This window comes from Globicephala melas, chromosome 4, assembly GCF_963455315.2.
Source record: "Globicephala melas chromosome 4, mGloMel1.2, whole genome shotgun sequence".
In the NCBI taxonomy this organism is placed as follows: Eukaryota; Metazoa; Chordata; class Mammalia; order Artiodactyla; family Delphinidae; genus Globicephala; species Globicephala melas.
Window position 1 is genome coordinate 69,086,585 of NC_083317.1, and position 17,862 is coordinate 69,104,446.

General features: G+C 36.3%; 1 protein-coding gene across 1 annotated transcript in view; it reads right to left on the bottom strand.

The window, feature by feature from the left end:
- Window positions 1–17,862, bottom strand: part of CCDC14 (coiled-coil domain containing 14) — a 44,959-nt gene that overhangs the window by 2,076 nt on the left and 25,021 nt on the right. The window contains exons 10-12 of the mRNA XM_030858615.2: window positions 8,196–8,278; window positions 5,772–5,990; window positions 5,348–5,480 (exon numbers count right to left, since the gene is read on the bottom strand). Of these exons, the coding sequence (XP_030714475.1) occupies window positions 5,348–5,480; window positions 5,772–5,990; window positions 8,196–8,278 (435 nt within the window). The remainder of the gene's footprint in view (window positions 1–5,347; window positions 5,481–5,771; window positions 5,991–8,195; window positions 8,279–17,862) is intronic.

Consider the following 17,862-nt stretch of genomic DNA (forward strand, 5'->3'; position numbering starts at 1 on the left):
TAGGCTCCAGGAAAAGTGTGATATAAGGAAAACCACACAGGGTTTGAAGTCAGACAGAAATGGAATAATAGCTTCACACTATCGCTAGCTGTGATCTTGGGCAAGTCACTCAACCTTCCTGAATCTCAAGTTCTTCAATTGCAAAATGAAGGTAACTACTTCAGAATTAGAGTGAACATTAAATAAGATAAAATAATAAAACATAAGGGTAAAGTGCCTAGCACAGTTTCAGGCTAAGTGGGTTTTTATTTCGTGGCAGCTTTTATTAGTAGTCCTATTAAAACCATTTTATACCAAGGCTTTAGTCTATTTGAATTGAATCATAATACACTCTTAAATACAGGTAAGAAAAAGAAACACACCAATTTTAAAAAAAGATACAAGGAACATCAACAGGTAATTTTAAAAGACTACAATTAGCCAATAAGCATGTTTTAAAAGTTCAACTCTTATCAGAGAAATTCAAAGTTTTTAAATGTGATTTTTTTTGGCCTATCAAGCTAACATAGGAAAATAAGAATATCCACTGTTAGAGAAGCTTGGAGAAGCAGGTATTACTAGTGGGAGTGTACACTCTCTGAGCAGACCAGCAATATATCAGAAGCCGTAAAGATTTGTATATCCCACACCTTTTGACCCACCAAGTTGCACTTCTGGAACTTTCTCTTACTGATATTCACCAAGAGGCTGTACCCAGAGATATATTTACAAAGATGTAATTTATAACAGAAAATAAATGGGGTTAATATCCTCAAATACTGTGGACTGATTTAGGTAAACTATGGTCTTACTGCATCACAGCCATCTATAGCCATGTTGTAAAGAATATTTATTGATAAGAAAATGTTTATTATACCAGGTTAAATTTAAAAGACAGACCATAAGCAACACAATAACAACATTACTTTTGTAAAAACAGTTACACACATCCAAATAAAATACTAAAAGGAATCTTTATACGAAACCATTAGCAGTGATTATATCTTTGGATACAGAATGAGTGATTCTTTTCCTACAAAAGGAAAAAAATAGTTTTTTCCAACCTGGCTTTCACTGTCATCTTAAATATGCTATGTTTTGAGTTCTGATTACCATTCAAATGGCAATGGCTCCAGCCACTTTTTCCTCATACCTCTTTCAAGAAGCTAATGAGCTACTATTAAAAGATTAAAAAATATGCTACAGAAATGTATATTTAAAGAAATGCTGTAATGAATAATGATCCACTAGTTAATTCAACAAGACCGCACACTGCGATTTTTATTTATTTTTAGTAAAGAAATCCTTATGTTGAAGTTCCTTTCCAGACTTAAAAATGTTATCTCTGCTGTGCACAAAATCTGCAATACAGAAAGGAAGGAAAGGACAATGTAATAAGAGTTTAATCTCTGGAAATTAATAGCAATCACTAAGCTTCGCATGTGTAAACAAAATGTGACTCACCATTGCCTTTGAAATTAAATCTCTGTAAGTAAAAATAGGCCAAAATTTAAAAGGAAGCAATACAAGCACCTAGATAGCTACAAAGTAGTTATATTTGTGTTTCTATTATATGAGACTCAGCTAAACACACTGATTTTTAATGCTTGGAAAACTGGCACATTTTCATAATAAGAAATGTAAAGTGCTTTCTTGGCTATTTATAATAATTTAAATAACTATCAGCACTTGTAAGAGTGCTCTCAGAAGCTATTAGAAGAATATTTACTAATTATTTACTGAAAATATATTAATTTTCCTCACATTTTAATGGTTTTATAACATGTATTCTAGTAAAATCTTTAAAAAGTGATAAAGATGTATTTCAAAACTATTGAAGGGGGCTTCCCTGGTGGTGCAGTGGTTGAGAGTCTGCCTGCCGATGCAGGGGACACGGGTTCGTGCCCCGGTCCGGGAAGATCCCACATGCCGTGGAGCGGCTGGGCCTGTGAGCCATGGCCGCTGAGCCTGCGCGTCGGAGCCTGTGCTCAGAGAGGCCACAACAGTGAGAGGCCCGCGTACCACAAAACAAAACAAAACAAAAAACTATTGAAGGTTGAAGAAAGAAATGGTTTAGGAAATCTGTTTAGAACTTGTATGTGAAACTTCTAGTTCCATCATCCCTCCCCAGTAGTCTGAGAAAGGCATTAAAAAATTTTGTGAAATCTCTGAGACTATTTAACACACACACAAAAATATATACCTATCTGAGGTGCATGGCTATAGGGAAAAGATATGGGATAGATGAACATGAAGATTTATCTGTATTGTCAGATGTCATTGCTTTACTCTCTAACGTCAAAAGTAAAATTTAAATGGTCACAGTTAGCCCAGCTATAGGACTGGAGATGTTCCTAATTAATTGAATTACATAGGGTACCACCAAATATATCATAAATCACCAGTGTGGGTGAATTTTGACATCTGAGCTCCAAGAGCATTTTTTTTTGTTGTTTTGCTCTTTAATTTAAAGGGCAAAACAAAAATTGCCATCAGTGGGTATATATACTTAGCATTTTGAAGCTAGTACTGAATCTTCAGAAAATGCAGTGGCAGAACTATAAGACACTGTGCTAAGCCTGCCTACTATGTTTCTATAATCATTTAGAGTCTAGTTAGTCTGACTAATAGCTGAAATAGTAGTCATGAGGCAGGATTTATGCTCAGCATAAAAAGAAAAGGTCCTTAACAACAATGGAAAAAAACTGACAGGAAAGTTCTTGAGTCTTAAGAAAAGGAGAACAAAATGTCTATATCTAACATTTTAGACACAGTCTTTTCTAAAAGCAGATAATATATAAGAATTAATGACCTTTCTCAGTTTCTATGTTAGGGTAAATGTTAAGGCTCCAATTGGCAAACGAATCCATTGTCGTTGCAAGGCTAAAGAGGGATTCTGAAGTCTTGGCTGAAGTCCAGCTCACGTCCCAACTAGGTGTGAAAGTCAGGTATGTGCCTTCATTTCTTTGGGCTTCCATTTATGCTAATTTCTAGAATAACTGTACTATTACTTACTCTGAAAACTGTTCTTACATTTTTGCTATCAATTTTCTTCACAAATGTACCACACGTTTATCCTTAAAAAAAGATGTTATTTCCCTTCATACATCATCAAAGAACTAGAATAGCTTTTTGCTTAACGATGTGGATATTTAGCAACTAAAATGATTAAATATTTCTTGTGTGTTTCACACTCATATATTTGGACCACAGTATACAATAAATGTTTGTTGAATAAATGAATAAGCAAATGAACCCATCCATTTATCCATCCATCTCCCCGGGGAAAAAATGCTAAGGTTTACGTAGACTAGATTAGGCATGGGGTTGTCACCAGGAATAAACTGTTTTAGTTAAGACCATACCATGTATGAGGGTGAAAGAAAACCTGGCTAGGAATTAAGAGATGTGAGTTCTAGTCCCAGCTCCGTTATTAACTCTCTATTAATATTTAACTTACATGGCCCTAGTTTCCCCAACCATGAAAATGCAGATATTTAAATCTTCCCTCCATAGATGAGGACAAATGAAATAATAAAGAGAGGACTTTGAAAAAAATCCAAGTGCTTTATAAAAAAAAGATAACATCAGCTTCTAATGTCATGCCCATAAAGGAGCTGGGTTTAGTAGTATGAAAAAGAAATTGAGGGAAGAAAACTCCCAGGGAGCTAGATCTTCTGCTTGGGGCCAACAACCATGCCCCTTAGAATGAAGAGATGCTGCCAGTGACACCTAAGCAACCATTCATGGAACTTGACCATGTTACCTTGCTGTCCTGTTTCTCTTTTCCAAACTGACTATATACCATATGTACTTTAATACATATGTTAAAAAATATGTATTAAAAAAGTTATTTTTTAACTTAAAAAAAGTTTACTGATATATAATTTATAAACTATAAAATACGGCATTTTAAAGTGTACAACGTAGTGGGTTTTTTGCATATTCAGAGTTGTACAACCATAACCTCTACCTAGTTTCAGAACCCTCACAAGAAACTCTGCGCCCATTAGCAGTCACTGCCCATTCTTCCCCTCTTCTCCCAGCCCTTGCCAACTACTAATCTACCTTTTGTTTCCATGCGTTTGCCTATTCTGGACATTTCTTAGAAATAAAATCATATAATATGTGGCTTATTGTGATTGGCTTCTTTTACCATAAATATTTAAAAATAACAGAATTTTTACCCCAAATTACTCCTCAGAAAAAAGAAGACGTTTTTCTTTGGAGACCTTATAAAGACTTTCATAAGAAGGGACATTCTCCTAATTACTTCACTTTGAACAAGAGTGGTATAAACCAATTTTTAGAAACTCTGCCTAGAACCTAATTAATTATAATACTACATGGATACAAGAAGTGTATTTTGTTTTTTTCACTGTTCAATAAAAGTTTGAGTGAAATTATTCTGTGAAAGATGAATGAGGAAAAAAAGTGATATTTCTATATTAATAATAGCTTTTATAAAGTCACTTCAAATATGTTTACAAAGCAAAATTAATATTATATATATTATTATTTATATATATATTTCATCTATTTCCCTAAAAGTTTATAGTTCAAAATTGGGGAAAAAAGCTTGTAATTCAAAATGGGTCTTCTCATTTGAAGTACGAAGAAGTTTGTTTTCTATTCAGGATTGTTTTATGTTTAGAACTATGAATTTCCAGGATCATTCAAAGGCATGGTCAGATCTGATGATATTCAGGCCTAAAATAACTGACTACTCTAGGATTTAAAAAATTTGTTGAAAATCTAATTCTCGTGAACCATCTCAAGAGAAAACTGAACTTTATAAGTGCATATCATTTAAAAATTGAGTGAGGTGGTTTTATTTATTTAAGACATGTTAAGGAATAAAGGGATCTTAGAAGTTGCTGCCAACTCCCTCATTTTACTGATGAAATGAATGAGGCTCAAAGAGGCTAAATGACTTACCCAAGATCTTATGAATGAGGGCTTACTGTGCTAAGTGCTTTTCATGAATGATTTCTTAGTCCTCCTATCAACCCTAATCATGTCCCCACTTTACAGGTAAGGTTTAGAAAGGTTAACTATCTTGCTCAGAGTCATACAGCTAATACATGGTAGAGCTAGGATTCCACTCAGGTTTCTCTGGCTTCAGAGAGCTCTTAACCATTTTGCCAAATAAGTCTTTAGCTCCTCATCAGAGGCCTTTTCACATGGTTTAAAAAAGCAGTTAGACATGTTTGGAATTTATCTTAACTGGAACAGAAGAAAACATCATTAGAAATTAGCAAAAACATTGAGAAAAGGGTAGGGGTAAGAAAGCAGGTCCAAAATTATTTTGAAGTTCATAAATACATCTAACAAAAGGCATAAGTTATTCAAATGATGTCAATATTACCTGGTTAATTCTCTAAGTCGAGTCACCTCAGCATCACGCTGACGTAATGTTATTCCCAAAATCTGATTTTCCTTTTCTGCAGCTTCTAACTTAAACCGGCAGCTTTTCACATTGACTAAAGCTTCCTCCAATTCTAAAACAACGGAAAAGTTTTAGTTTCCCTATTACTTTTTTTTTTTTTTTTTGCGGTACGCGGGCCTCTCACTGTTGTGGCCTCTCCCGCTGTGGAGCACAGGCTCCGGACGCACAGGCTCAGTGGCCATGGCTCATGGGCCCAGCTGCTCCGCGGCACGTGGGATCTTCCCGGACTGGGGCACGAACCCGTGTCCCCTGCATCGGCAGGCGGACTCTCAACCACTGCGCCACCAGGGAAGCCCCCTATTACTTTTTAAAAAGTGACCATAACTGTATTTCAAACACATACCAATTTTCATTCTTGTTGTCTCAATGTCAAATTGCTGTTTATTTTCAAGTAAAGTTTGATCTTTCTCTTTAAATATACCAGCAAACTTTTTGTTTTCATCTTTCTGACTTTCTATCACTTTTAAAAGCTCTTCATTTTTACTCTGTAGTAATTCTTGGCTCTTTAGTGACTCCTGTAATTGATTTTGCAGTGACTTGTTCAATGATTGAAGAGAAAACACTGTAAGACAAAATCGATCAAATAATTATTACCCCAGATTAAAACCCACAAACCTGGAAAAGCTGTTTTTTTAAAAAGAAAAGGCTTAGAATTTATTGATTTTGCTTAACAATTATATGCTTGAGCAGTTCTATGTAAATACTAAATGTATTTAAAAAAACTGATTGGCAGAAGTCATATCTTTCTTCTCCAATTGATATTTCAGGCATTAATTTTTTTACCTTTTTTAACAAAAAAATAATATATATACAAAGTAAAAAAAATTCAAACACCATGAAATACCAATGATACCAAATGAGTCTCAATGAAAAGTCTCCCTTCCCACCCCACCTCCACTCTCCCCCAAGAAGCAAGCAATATTAACTTTGATATCCTTCTGGAAAATACTTTTGCATATAACATATATTTAAGCATAAATGAATCATACTATACCCGTAGTTTCTAACCTTCCCTTTTCCCCCCTCCATAAGATTGTTATGTATCAGCACACAGACCTATCACATTCTTTCTAATGGCTATAAAATGGCACCTTTCATTTAACAGTTGCAGCCTTGAGTGAAGTGGAATCTGGGCATACAGTGGTGAACAACAGAGACATGGTTCCTGCTCTCATGGAGCTGATAGCAAACAAGTAATTATGAATAGTAATACATGCTCTCAAGGCAACAAGAAGGGAGATGGTAGAGAATAAAAAGAGATAGGCTGCTTAGAATGGCAACCACTGATCTCACTTTCCATCTTGGCCTCCTCTCTCCCACCCATCCCCATGGTTTATTCATAATGGAACCAGAGTGATCTTTTCCAAAATTACTCTGGTGAAGTTGAATGCGTTTATGAAGTGCGTGTTCTGTTGGGTGCTCATATTTTTAAAATTTCTTTGTAAGAGATATTTTTATATATTAGGAAAATCAAGCCTTTGTCATATCACACAAAAAAAATTTCCCCATTTTGTTGATGCTTTTTGAATGTATTTATAATTTTGTTGTGCATAAAATGAAAAAGATTTCTGGGACATGCTTTATCAATCTTTCCTTTGTAGCATGTGAGTTTTTGTTGGGCTTAGGAAAAGTTCCTAAGAATACAAAAAAAGTTCTTATCTTCTCCTCTAGTACTATTAGTTTTTTTTTTTTCTTTTCTTTTACTTTAAGCTCTGTGATCCATACGGACAACTTGGCAATATCTGTCAAAACTGCAACAGTATATATTATACCCTTTGACTCAGAAATTCTACGGCTATAATCTACAAAAACAGTCACACATGTGCACAAAGATATTTGTACAAGGATTTTCATTGCAGGATTATCTGTACTGGGAAAATGGGGAAAGTACCTAGATATCTATCGGCGGAGGACTTTAAATACATTATGACAGAACTACATAAACAGAATATCTACACAGTTCTTAAACAGAAAGAAACATATTTATATATTTTGATAGAGAAAAATGTCCACTACATATTAAGTGAATAAATACAAGCTGCAGGAGTATATACAGTGTAATCTCATTTTCACAAAAGAAGTACATATATAGTTCTATTAGTGCTCATCTGTTAGTAGATACGCAGTATTTATGAAATAAATCAATTATATATGAACAGGAGATATGTGAAAGGAAATACAGTCTTTTTTAAAAAAAATAGAGGTATTGGGACTTCCCTGGTGGCGCAGTGGGTAAGAATCCGCCTGCCAATGCAGGAGACAGGGGTTCGAGCCCTGGTCTGGGAAGGTCCCACATGCCACGGAGCAACTAAGCCCGTGTGCCACAACTACTGAGCCTGTGCTCTAGAGCCCCTGAGCCACAACTACTGAGCCCTCGTGCCACAACTACTGAAGCTTGCACTCCTCGAGCCCGTGCTCTGCAACAAGAGAAACCATCACAATGAGAAGCCCGCGCACCACAACGAAGAGTAGCCTCTGCTTGCCGCAACTAGAGAAAGCCTGTGAGCAGCAATGAAGACCCAATGCAGCCAAATATAAATAAATAAATTTTAAAAATAGGGGTATTATTGGGAATTCACAGCATGAATCTTTTATTTTTGTGTTTCTGCACTATTTTAAATTTTAATGAGTATTATTCTTACTTTTTTCATGTTGATTCTTAACAAAAAGTCCACTTAACACAAAGTAATTAAGAAAGTTCAATTCTTTATCAACATCTCCAGAGCCACAAAGAATTTACCATCAGTTCTTAAGTTCTTTTACCTACATTCAAGGTTGCATTCCAGAGAACCAGATGACTTTTGAGTTTTTTCTCGTTCTCTAAGTTGCTGGTTCAAAATTCTCAATTGCCTAAATGAAATAATGAAGAAACATGAATGCAAGAATCCCAAGCTCATTTAACAGTATACATTTGACAGCCTATTAAAATAGACAACACAAATAGTGGCTAGAACAGCAGAACTCCATTTTATCCCCCATATATAAGACAAAAACAAAATAAACAAAGCAACAAAACCACACTACTGCTATTATTAGAAGGCCTGAGATAATTTTTAAAAGATTGTCTGGGATAGCATAAAACCACCCCTCACTAGAAAAAGGTTAACTTATTTTTCCCCTTCCCTTTTTTGTTCCCTTTTCAGTGATTTCGTTGTTTGTTTCTATTTCTTTCATTTCTGTCTCCTCTTGCTATTTTCTTCTTCTGTCTTCCTTCCCAGGAAGTATTTTTATTACTGTAGTAATTATCTACTTTTTAAAAGATCTGTCATAACTACGAACCAGAATACCTACAGGGACCGACTGCTATCAGACGTCTATCTGCTTGGCTTGTCATGCACTGTAAAAATTGGAAAACACAAATTTATGCTTCTACTAATTTATTAGATGTAAAAGTTAATGTCATTAAGTAAAGAGAATGCTAATAAGCAGCAACTCTTTCCCAAAATGAACTTCACAATATGTAGCTGCTTCACAAATAGGAACATACAAAAGGAAGTGTTTACTTCTAAGAAGTTAATAGTTAAAAAAATGTATCTCTGGTATCTTTCCAGAATTACTTACCTGGAAATAATCAGAACTAAAGTATTATTGTTACAAAATCTAAAATTATAGATCCTACCTCACATCATTTGTATGTATTAATTCAGAATGGATTAAAGAGCTAAACATAAAATATAAAAATGAACAAAACTTAACTATACAAGTTTTAGGTGGAAATCTACATAATCTTAAAAAGTGGGAAGGGCATTCCTAAGCAAGACTCAAAATCCAGCAACCACCAAGGAAAAAAACGACGGATTTAACTACATCAAAATATAACAGACAAAGGGTCTGTAACATTTAAGAACTCCTACAAATCAGGAAGAAGGGCAATAAAATGTGACAAACGATAAGAATGGGCAATTCACATAAGAAACAGAAATGGCCAATAAGCATATGAAAAATGCTCAGCTTCACTAATATGAAGAAATGCAAATTTAAAACAGGAGATATTTTATGGCCACAGGATTGACAAAAATGAAAGGAAATAACACTTTTTGTTGGTGACGGTATAGGGAAAGGGATTATTTCAATTGGTGGGAGTCTACTGGTGTAACCATTTTGGATGTCAATTTGGCATTATCCAACAAATGTAAAATGTTCAAAATCTGTGACAAAATAATTCCAGCTCTAAGTTATCTAGCCTCAGAAATAGTTCTATATGTGCAAAATCATCTATAATCTTGTAGATATATATAAGGATGTTCTCAACAGCAGTATTTAATAGACGTTGGAAACAAAATACTACATAAATTATGATATATCCATACTATGAAATACTAATACACAGGTATTTAAAAAAAGAGACTGGCTTCCCTGGTGGCGCAGTGGTTAAGAATCCACCTGCCAATGCAGGGGACACGGGTTTGAGCCCTGGTCCGGGACGATCCCACATGCTGTGGAGCAACTAAGCCTGTGCGCCACAACTACTGAGCCTGTGCTCTAGAGCCTGCAAGCCACAACTACTGAGCCTGCATGCCACAACTATGGAAGCCCACATGCCTAGAGCCTGTACTCCGCAACAAGAGAAGCCACCGCAATGAGAAGCCTGTGCACCGCAACGAAGAGTAGTCCCCGCTCGCCGCAACTAGAGAAAGCCCACACACAGCAACGAAGACCCAACGCAGCCAAAAATAAAAATAAATAAATTTATTAAAAATAAATAAATAAAGAGACTGTCATGGAAAGATTTCCAAGAGACCTTATATAGTGAAAAAAACAAGCTACAGAACAATAGTATAACATGATTTCATTTTTGTTTTAATAAAATTCAGCTTTTCTGAAAAGGTTTCTCCTATACAACAAAGAGGGCAGATTTAGAAAAGGCAGCATAGACTGGTAACCCATAACTCCAACTGGAGTGCTTCTTCTGATATTTTCCAGAAAAACAGCAGGCCCTTGTACACACCAAGTGTGTGACAGACGCTTTCCCTGACAATTCTGTATGTCCCTGGTCAGATTCTTCTCTCCTCTTCTCTTTTACAAGTTCATGGGCCTGAGCTGAGAAGCATAATAAAACTGCTCCCATATTTAGGAAAACATTCCCTCCAACCTAATTGTACCACTAGCTACTCTCTTCCCTCTCATTCCCAGTTTTTGGGCCGGACTTTTAAAAAATGATTGTTCTATAAAAATGATACATGATAATAAATAAAAGTCTTTTAAAAATGGATAATGTTACACATGCTATTTAAAAGTATTATGTATTATATTTAAGTTTACTTTTCATAATGGAAAAGAATATGAAAAAGAATGTATATACATAACTGAATCACTTTGCTGTGCAGCAGAAACTGACACAACATTGTAAATCAACTATACCTCAGTAAAATAAATTTTTAAAAATTATTCGTAAACAGCCTAAAGGAAATAGGATATGAAAAACATTGATTTTGGAATTTTTACTGTCAAGATTACTAACAGTCTATTCTGAGCCCATAATTTCAGTTGTTTTAGTTCTATGTATAGATTCAATGTTCATCTCTAATCTACTCCTTTACCTGAACTCAGCTCTTGGTTGACTAGACTTTGCCATTCAAGAATCTTTGTTTCAAAAGGAGGCCAAGGGTGCTATATTTCCTAAGTTTTCCCACACTTTAGAATATGACTATTACCTTTACACTAAAAGGATCACTGGACCACATATCTTCTTTTCCCTTAGAACTTTGTAAATGATGTTCTATAATCTTCTGACAATTAATATTGCTGTGAAAAGGCTGAGGCCAATCTGATATTTTTCTCCTTATGATTTGCTTTTTCTTTTGAGCGTCTGTAAAAGCTAAATTTTTTTGTCCTCAAGGTGTAGTAACTTCACCAGCATGTCTTGGTATTGATCGTTTTGCATAGTTTTTCTGAGAACTTCTATACCCTATTGATCTGCTGACACAGATCTTTAGATTAGTAAGTTTCCCTTTATTTATCTATCTTTTAATATTTAATCTATTCGTTCTCTTCTCTTTTGCAGGAACACTATGCCAATTTTGCATCTCTTTTGTTTCTCTTCCATGTATATCATGTTCTTAAAAATAATTTTTAGATCAATCTTTCTCTATTTTTTTGGTATGATTTCTTGAAGCTTATCCACCACGCATTCAGTCATTTAACAAGTATTTATTAGAGTGAGTGCTAGGCACAATTCTCGGCACTAGAAATACAGCAGCAAACAAAAAAGACAAAAATTCAGCCTTCTCAAATTCATTGAGACAAAAAAGAGCATAGAGGTTATCAGGGGCTGGGGGCAAGGGAGAAGGGGAGTTACTTTTAGTGGGCACAGGGTTTATGCTGGGGATGAAAAAGTTTTACGTACAAACAGTGGTCATGGGTACACAGTATTGTGAATGCGTTTAATGCAACGTACACTTACAAGTAGTTAAAAAATAAATATTATGTCATATTTTACTGCAATAAAAATAAATTAATAAAAAATATTTAAGGGGTTTATAAAGAGAAATAAGATAAGGCTTACAGGAGACAGTGAACTATGAATTTAGTAGCAACTGAAACAGAAATATTTGGGGGGGGAAGCAAAACACAAAAACCAACAAAACAACAACAAAATTCAGCCTTCATATTGCTTAGCTTCTTTTTTATTTCTTTATTTTTTTTGCTGCATTAGGTCTTAGTTGCAGCACATGGGGTCTTCATTGAGGATCTTTCGTTGTGGTACACGGGGTCTTTGTTGTGGCGTGTGGGCTTCTCTCTAGTTGTGGTATGCGGGGTTTTCTCTCTAGTTGGGGCATGCAGGTTTTCTCTTTAGTTGTGATGTGCAGGCTCCAGGGAGTGTAGACTCTGTAGGTTGCGGCATGCGGGCTCTCTCGTTGAGGTGTGCGAGCTCAGTAGCTGTGGCACGGGGGCTTAGTTGCCCCGCAGTGTGTGGGATCTTAGTTCCCCAACTGGATCAAACCTGCGTCCCCAGCATTGGAAGGCAGATTCGTTACCACTGAACCACCAGGAAAGTCCCCTGCTTAGGTTCTAATGAAATACATTATCCCTGACTTGATGTTTGTTTGGTGTTAATTTATTTGTTTCTAACAGGGCTTTCATTTCTGTAATTTTTAGCTTTCTTATTTTTCCAAGGTCACCTAATCCAGTTTTCTTCTCCTCTTACTGTCTCTTCTTCTTTAAGCACTCTCTCTTTTCAATCTCTGTCTTCCTGCTTCTAAGAGAGACTCCAGTATATTTAATTTCCTTGAACCTATAGAATACTGTTTCAAGTTTTCCTGGGTTTTCTTCGGGTGAACTGCCTTGTGATGTTTATTCTTGACCTACCTTTGTCCCTTTTGTCAATTTGTTTATTTTGAATGTTATACAAACATCTCTCCCCTTCCGTAAATTCTTTCTTCCCAGCTTTTGTGGTATCGCTCTCTCCCAGTTTTCCTGATCCTTCTCTACTTGTTCCTTCTTGGGTTTCTTTCACAGGCTCCTCTTCCTGTGTTCTTTCCTTAAAAAGCTGTTGTTCCCCAGCAATTCCCCTTTGGCTTTGTTCACACTCTATACCTTCTTGGGTAATTTACCACTTACACGCTGAAAACAAATCACTTGCTTTTAATTATTATTGTCTCCAGTGTCTACACAGTGCCAGACCTGTAGTAAATGCTCAATAAAAATGTGGTCAGTGAATAACTCCCAAGTCTGTTTCTATCCTGGATCATACCATACACGTCTCCAGATGGTCTAAATGATACATCCAGCATATCTAATTCTTAACTCATTGGCTCTCCCATTACATTTTCTAACTAAAAATAAAGTGACAGATTGGTTCAAGATGGCAGAGTAGAACGATGTGCTCTCACCCCACCCCCTCTTGCAAGAGCACTGGAATCACAAATAACTGCTGAATAGCCATTGACAGGAAGACACTGGAACTCACCAAAAAAGATACCCCACATCCAAAGACAAAGGAGAAGCCATAATAACACGGTAGGAGGGGTGCAATCACAATACAATCAAATCCCATAACTGCTGGGTGGGTGACTCACAAACTGGAGAACACTTATACCACAGAAGTCCACCCACTGGAGTGAAGGTTCTGAGCCCCGTGTCAGGATTCCCAACATCAGGATCCAGCAATGGGAGGAGGAATTCCTAGAAAATCAGACTTTGCAGGCTAGTGGGATTTCATTGCAGGACTTTGACAGGACTGGGGGAAACAGAGACTCCACTCGTGGAGGGCACACACAAATTAGTGTGTGCATCAGGACCCAGGGGAAGGAGCAGTGACCCCAGAGGAGACTGAACCAGACCTACCTGCTAGTGTTGGAGGGTCTCCTGCAAGAGATGGGGGGCAGCTGTGGCTCACCAAGGGACAAGGACACTGGCAGCAGAAGTTCTGGGAAGCACTCCTTGGCATGAGCCCTCCCAGAGTCCACCATTAGCCCCACCAAAGAGCCCGGGTAGGCTCCAGTGTTGGGTCGCCTCAGGCCAAACAACCAACAGGGAGGTGACTCAGCCCCACCCATTAGCAGACAAGAGGATTAAAGTTTTACTTAGCTCTGCCTACCAGAGCAACAGCCAACTACCCACCACCAGTCCCTCCCATCAGGAAACTTGCACAAGCCTTTCAGATAGCCTCATCCACCAGAGGGCAGACAGAAGAAGCAAGAAGAACTACAATCCTGCAGCCTGTGGAACAGAAACCACATTCATAGAAAGACAGACAAGATGAAAAGACAGAGGGCTATGTACCAGATGAAAGAACAAGATAAAACCCCAGAAAAACAACTAAATGAAGTGGAGATAGGCAACCTTAACGAAAAAGAATTCAGAATAATAATAACGAAGATGATCCAGGACCACGGAAAAAGAATGGAGGCAAAGATTAAGAAGATGCAAGAAACGTTTAACAAAGACCTAGAAGAATTAAAGAACAAACAAACAGAGATGAACAATAAAATAACTGAAATGAAAACTACACTAGAAGGAATCAATAGCAGAATAACTGAGGCAGAAGAATGGATAAGTGACCTGCAAGACAGAATGGTGGAATTCACTGGCACAGAAGAGAATAAAGAAAAAAGAATGAAAAGAAATGAAGACTGCCTAAGAGACCTCTGGCACAACATTAAACGTAACAACATTCACATTATAGGGTTCGCAGAAGGAGAAGAGAGAGAGAAAGGACCTGAAAAAATATTTGAGGACATTATAGTCGAAAACTTCCCTAAAATGGGAAAGGAAATAGCCACCCAAGTCTAGGATGCGCAGAGAGTCCCAAGCAGGATAAACCCAAGGAGAAAGACGCCAAGACACAAAGTAATGAAATTGACAAAAATTAAAGACAAAGAAAAATTACTGAAAACAACAAGGGAAAAACGACAAATAACATACAATGGAACTCTCATAAGGTTAACAGCTGATTTCTCAGCAGAAACTCTACAAGCCAGAAGGGAGTGGCATGACATATTTAAAGTGATGAAAGAGAAGAACCTACAACCAAGATTCCTGTACCGGGCAAAGATCTCATTCAGATTCGGTGGAGAAATAAAAAGCTTTACAGACAAGCAAAAGCTAAGAGAATTCAGCACCACAAAACCAGCTCTACAACGAATGTTGAAGGAAATTCTCTCAGTGGGAAACACAAGAGAAGAAAAGGACCTACATAAACAAACCCAAAACAATTAAGAAAATGGTAACAGGAACATAAATATTGATAATTACCTTAAAGGTAAATGGATAAAATGCTCCAACCAAAAGACACAGACTTGCTGAATGGATATAAAAACAAGACCCATCTATACGCTGTCTACAAGAGACCCACTTCAGACCTAGGGACACATACAGATTGAAAGTGACAGGATGGAAAAAGATATTCCATGCAAATGGAAATCAAAAGAAAGCTGGAGTAGCAATACTCATATCAGATAAAATAGATTTTAAAATAAAGAATGTTACAAGAGACAAGGAAGGACACTACATAATGATCAAGGGATCAATCCCAGAAGAAGATATGACAATTATAAATATATATGCTCCCAACATAGGAGCACCTCAATACATAAGGCAACTGCTAACAGCTATAAAAGAGGAAATTGACAGTAACACAATAATAGTGGGGGACTTTAACACCTCACTTACACCAATGGACAGATCATCCAAACAGAAAATTAATAAGGAAACACAAGCTTTAAATGACACAACAGACCAGATAGATTTAATTGATATTTATAGGACATTCCATCCAAAAACAGCAGATTACACTTTCTTCTCAAGTGCACATGGAACATTCTCCAGGATAGATCACATCTTGGGTCACAGATCAAGCCTCAGTAAATTTAATAAAATTGAAATCATATCAAGCATCTTTTCTGACCACAAGGCTATGAGATTAGAAATCAATTATGTGGAAAATCCATAAAAACACAAACACATGGAGACTATACAATATGTTGCTAAATAACCAAGAGATCACTGAAGAAATCAAAGAGAAAATAAAAAAATACCTAGAGACAAATGACAGTGAAAACATGATGATCCAAGACCTATGGGATGCAGTTCTAAGAGGGAAGTTTATAGCAATACAAGCCTACCTCGAGAAACAAGAAAAATCTCAGATAAACAATCCAACCTTACACCTAAAGGAACTAGAGAAAGAAAAACAATCACATCTTGCGTAACAAATGAAGCCTCGGTAAATTTAAGAAAATTCAAATCATATCAAGGCTCTTTTCTGACCACAACGCTATGAGATTAGAAATCAATTACGGGGGAAAAACACAAACACATGGAGGCTAAACAATACATTACTAAATAACCAAGAGATCACTGAAGAAATCAAAGAGGAAATAAAAAAAATACCTAGAGATAACTGACAATGAAAACATCACGAGCCAAAACCTATGGGATGCAGCCAAAGCTGTTCTAAGAGGCAGGTTTATAGCAATACAATCCTACCTCAAGAAACAACAAACATCTCAAATAAACAATCTAACCATACAACTAAAGAAACTAGAGAAAGAAGAACAAACAAAGCCCTAAGTTAGCAGAAGGAAAGAAATCATAAAGATCTGAGCAGAAATAAATGAAATAGAAACAAAGACTACAATAGCAAAGATCAATAAAACTAAAAGCTAGTTCTTTGAGAAGATAAACAATATTGATAAACCATTAGCCAGATTCATCAAGAACACCAGGGAGAGGACTCAAATCAATAAAATTAGAAATGAAAAAGGAGAAGTTACAACAGACACTGCAGAAATACAAAGCATCATAAGAGAGTACTACAAGCAACTCTATGCCAATAAAATGGACAACCTGGAAGAAATGGACAAATTCTTAGAAAGTTATAACCTTCCAAGACTGAACCAGGAAGAAATAGAAAATATGAACAGACAAATCACAAATAATGAAATTGAAACTGTGATTAAAAATCTTCCAACAAACAGAAGTCCAGGACCAGATGGCTTCACAGGTGAATTTTATCAATCATTTAGAGAAGAGCTAACACCCATCCTTCACAAACTCTTCCAAAAAACTGCAGAGGAAGGAACACTCCCAAACTCATTCTATGAGGCCACCATCACCCTGATACCAAAACCAGACAAAGATTCTACAAAAAAAGAAAATGACAGACCAATATCACTGATGAATATAGATGCCAAAATCTTCAACAAAATACTAGCAAACAGAATCCAACAGCACATTAAAAGGATCATACACCATGATCAAGTGGGATTTATACCAGGGATGCAAGGATTCTTCAATATACACAAATCAATCAATGTGATACACCATATTAACAAATTGAAGAATAAAAACCATATGATCATTTCAATAGATGCAGAAAAAGCTTTTGACAAAATTCAACACCCATTTATGATAAAAACTCTCCAGAAAGTGGGCATAGAGGGAACCTACCTCAACATAATAAAGGCCATACATGACAAACCCAAAGCAAACATCATTCTCAATGGTGAAAAACTGAAACCATTTCCTCTAAGATCAGGAACAAGACAAGGATGTCCACTCTCATCACTATCATTCAACATAGCTTTGGAAGTCCTAGTCACGGCAATTAGAGAAGAAAAAGAAATAAAGGAATACAAACTGGAAAAGAAGAAGTCAAACTGTCACTGTTTGCAGATGACATGATAGTATACATAGAGAATCCTAAAGATGCCACCAGAAAACTATTATAGCTTATCAATGAATTTGGTAAAGTTGCAGGATACAAAATTAATGTGCAGAAATCTCTTGCATTCGTATACACTAACAATGAAAGATCAGAAAGAGAAATTAAGGAAACAATCCCATTCACCACTGCAACAAAAAGAATAAAATACCTAGGAATAAACCTACCTAAGGTGGTAAAAGACCTATACTCAGAAAAGTATAAGACACTGATGAAAGAAATTAAAGATGATACCAAAAGATGGAGAGATATACTATGTTCTTGGATT